The 3,948-nt window shown below is 50.1% G+C and overlaps 2 protein-coding genes across 2 annotated transcripts; one reads left to right on the plus strand and one right to left on the minus strand.

Annotated features, from left to right (window-relative positions):
* Positions 1–642: 642 nt before the first annotated feature.
* On the minus strand, positions 643–1,410 carry LOC123065633 (uncharacterized). Its single transcript, XM_044488877.1, has 2 exons — positions 1,132–1,410; positions 643–1,049 (listed from the first exon to the last, which is right to left on the minus strand). The coding sequence occupies exons 1-2, from the start codon at positions 1,172–1,174 to the stop codon at positions 742–744; spliced, it is 351 nt and encodes a 116-aa protein (XP_044344812.1). The 5' UTR covers positions 1,175–1,410; the 3' UTR covers positions 643–741.
* Positions 1,411–2,007: 597 nt separating this feature from the next.
* LOC123065634 (uncharacterized) lies at positions 2,008–3,643 on the plus strand. The gene is made up of 2 exons (XM_044488878.1): positions 2,008–2,425; positions 3,346–3,643. Exons 1-2 carry the CDS (start codon positions 2,100–2,102, stop codon positions 3,560–3,562), a joined length of 543 nt encoding a protein of 180 aa, XP_044344813.1. The 5' UTR covers positions 2,008–2,099; the 3' UTR covers positions 3,563–3,643.
* The last annotated feature ends 305 nt before the right edge of the window (positions 3,644–3,948 follow it).

Below are 3,948 nucleotides of genomic sequence, written 5' to 3' on the forward strand. Positions count from 1 at the left end.
TAATAATCCTTTTATTATTGCCTCTAGGGTATATTTCCAATAAGAGTCTACTTTCAATTCTTTGATGAGGCCACTATTAGTAGTTTGCATTGGGGAGAAAATCAATATATATGCCTCAACCTACTTTTGTCATGTGACATCCGTATCAATATGCCACCATTGTACATGCCCCTAAAAAAATCTATGTGTTGATGTGGCTGGCTGGAGGTGCTGCCAGCATAGTTCATGCCCTAATACGCGTGGTCCCTAACTTGTGCCGGTCAAGCATCGACACTCCTGTAAGACTAGACAAAGCTTCACTTGGATGGCGCTTGCTTTACAACATTCTAACCTTTCAGTCATTGTCCAGTCTGATTCAAGCGAAGCTTTGTCTAGTCTTACAGAAGATGGACTAGTTCGTTCTGCCTATGGACATCTGGTGGTTGAAATTAAGGAGTTGATGAAAGACCAGGACTTTATTCCCCAGAAATTATATAGGGATCAAAATAGAGTTGCCGACCGTTTGGCAAATTATAGTCGTTTAGAGTGTACCATGGCTGTGTGCAGTGGCGGAGGACGAAACTGTTTTGAGGTGGGGCGAACTCTTAAACCAAAAAAAAATTGTGCACAACCAACATAAATAATACGAACCAACAATGCACACCAATATTTTCATATAATCCTAAACAGAATAGCCAAGTAAAATGAAAATGCAAACACATTTTAAATAGACGAACAACCTAAAACCTACCCAGGCAAGTTTTAATGGCGCGTAGAAGACCCAGGCAACGGTACTTCATCGGTACTTGCTTCCACGGAATCTGGAACCTCACACGTTATACCTTCATCTCCTAGAACCTCAACATTCTCCTCAACTATGGCTTCCACGGAATCTGGAATCTCTTCTTCCACTTGTTGAGAGGGCAAAGAATTTGCATTCTCTGTTTCCACGGTACTTGCTTGATTTTGATGAACAGATTGGCCCAGAGCATTGCCACTTTCCCGGGTACTTGGATTGGAGTTGGAGCTGCTGCGACTGCCACCAAGTACCTCAAAGTATCTCTTCAAATCTGCAATTCATCACATAAAATCTGTAATTAATCACTGCATTCTATCCTCTTGGCCCTTCCTGTCCAAAAATTCAGAGAATACCTATGCCCTTCTTCTTTGCCATTCCTTTCCCCTTCCTGTCCATCTTCTCTTTCTGGCGGCCGGGAACAGCGCGCCCTCCTGCTGCCCACCTGGAAGAGGCCCCCGCCCCCACGCGCGCTCGAAGCTCCTGCTGGCCGCCGCGGTGCCGCCCCCGCGCTCGCTGCTGCTGGCCGTCGCACCCTCGCGGCCTCGCCTAAGCTGCTGCTTGCTGCCGGCCCGGGGCGCCGCTAGGGTTGTCTTTTCTCCCGTGGACGAGTGGATGGAGCAAGGCGAGGGTGTGGCGGCTTGGACGAGACGAGATCGTGGGACAGATCAAGCGAGCCTGCGAGGCTGTGTGTGCGCGTGTGGGCTGGTGAGGTTGGTTTGGGCCGGCCTGATAAGGTGTCCAGGATAAATCACAGCCCAACAAACGTTTGACGATTATTCTAGCGATCAGACAAATTAGATCGATGTATATACGTATACCTAGTAAAAAATTACGAAAAATCAAGGTAGGGCGAGCGCCCCACCTCGCCCTACCGCGTCCTCCGCCTGTGGCTGTGTGGTTGTACCTAGGTCCACCATGTATTGAGGATCTTTTACCTCTCGACTGTAACTCTTTCATTATGGAATAAAACTCTCTTTTCCTCGAAAAAAAAGCAAAAAAAGAGCATCAGCACTCCTGAGTCCTGACCACGTCGGCAACACAGCCACCACAGGTTGTCCGGCCGGATCGACGGACGCTGTCGTATCGTACGGAGCTGTTGCCGCGCTGGTGCTTGTACGGGCATACCGTGCCGCGCCGGCAGATAGGCCGTCATGAGCGATGAACTGATGTCACGCGCGTCGTGTGTAGGCCGGCTCGACCCAACTCCCTCCCGCGTCCATAGCGACCCACCCAAACCGTCCCGCCGCACGCACCCCGTATTATCATACCGCCTCCTGTTCCCGCCGCAGCCCCCGCGACCGACAGGTTCGCCCCGGGAGCGATGCGGCGAGACGCGGCCGTCGCGCCCGCGGCGGTCGTGACCTCGCCGCAGATAGCGGCCGGCGGGGCGGAAACGGGGAATGCCGGGCCGGTGGTCATCGACATTGACTCGGCGCCAGCGACGGCGGCCATCGACATCGACCTCAACGCGGGGGGCGCGACCCGCGGCGTGGCGTGCCGGATCTGCCACCTCAGTCCCGAGGGCGGCGACGGGCCCGCGGCGGCGCCTGGGTCGGAGGTGATCCGGCTTGGCTGCTGCTGCAAGGAGGAGCTCGGCCACGCGCACCGACAATGCGCCGAGGCGTGGTTCCGGATCAAGGGCGATAGGTAAGACCTCCCTGGCTCGCTCTATCCTCTGCTGCATCGTGCTGCTCGCTTGTTTCCAACGCGGCACTTGTTGTTGCCGAAGTGTATGCTAGCTGCTTGCTGTACTAATTCCTCGCGGAATGCCGTACAAGCGCACTGGGCGTGTAGCTCCTGCCTCCTAGGATTTGCTGTTTATAAATGTCAGTGGTCTTGAAGTTAGGAGTATAGTGCTTGTTCTGAAATCTGAATCGCTACAGGGTCAAAAGTCTAGTATATTGTATGGGAAGGCTTCAGAGTTCATAGGGCAACACGAACATTTATCCTTTTAGCCACTTAGCCAAAGTTGTTACAAAAAGGAGAATGTAGCGATCTTGCTTCTTCGATACGGCAAAGTTTTAGCGTCTTAGGTTTGGCCAAGCTTCACTCGCTGTTGCTTTTTGAAATGACGACTTAGGTTCAAATGGACCTGCGGAAAATGTACCAAGGTGTTGCTTGTTAGCCACCTCAAATATAGAATCCTTTTTTTTTTGGAAGGATTGTTGTCCTGAATGAAGCAAAGGACTAAATTCGTTCCTTCTGGATGCTGGCCGGGATTACGCTTTTCACCCTTTCGTGTTGGTGTTTCGTGACTGTCTAAGCCTTTATGTCACTCTCTGACATGTGAGTGGCTTCCCTTTGGCGTTGGCAATATGAGATATTTTTATCAGATAAACCCAATCGTCTTTTGCTCTTGGCTGGGTCAAATCAACCAAAATATCCATAGGCGAACCGAGCCATTTTCGTTAATTCTGTTAGCATTTTCTTAGCAATTAACCAACTACCAGGGTCTCTGCAGTTATTCAAATTCTCATGCTTTAACAATCTTGTATCAATTTGTCCTGTGATCTCTCTGAAACTTGCATCAAGTGGCTAAGAAATGCAAAACTTTAATTACTACACAGGCGCTGTGAAATTTGTGGTTCAGAGGCCAAAAACATTACTGGCGTGGAAGTGAAAAAATTCATGGAGGAATGGCATGGGCGAAGAATGGCAACTACCGGGGCTATGGTAGAGAGGGAAAGCACTTGCTGGAGGCGGCAGCCATTTTGCAACTTCTTGCTAGCTTGCTTACTGATTGCTTTCATGCTTCCCTGGTTTTTCCGTGTAAATATATTGTGAGTTATGCTGCTGGGACTGGGTCATGTGGAATCACACGAATTGCACAGAATTTATAGGCAGAATCACAACACAGTTCCTCTTTCTCTTTTCCTTCGAAATTGTCCATCTGGGTATTTGTCCTCTTACATTCATCACTTTAAAATCCAAATACCCTTGTTTGATAATAAATGTTTATTTGAGATTCCAACATAATAAAATATACACTGAATCAGAGAGGCCTAAGGGCATCTCCAACGGCAACCCGCAAAAATCCTCCCGCATCTGTCCGCGGACAGGGGGGACCAGTCTGCGGGCACGAATGCGGGAGGCAACCATCCAACCTTAGTCGCATACATCCGGCCTTCCGGATTCCCCCCCCCCCCCCCAGTCCACATGATCAAGTAGCC

This window comes from Triticum aestivum, chromosome 3B (assembly GCF_018294505.1).
Source record: "Triticum aestivum cultivar Chinese Spring chromosome 3B, IWGSC CS RefSeq v2.1, whole genome shotgun sequence".
NCBI classification, from domain to species: domain Eukaryota; kingdom Viridiplantae; phylum Streptophyta; class Magnoliopsida; order Poales; family Poaceae; genus Triticum; species Triticum aestivum.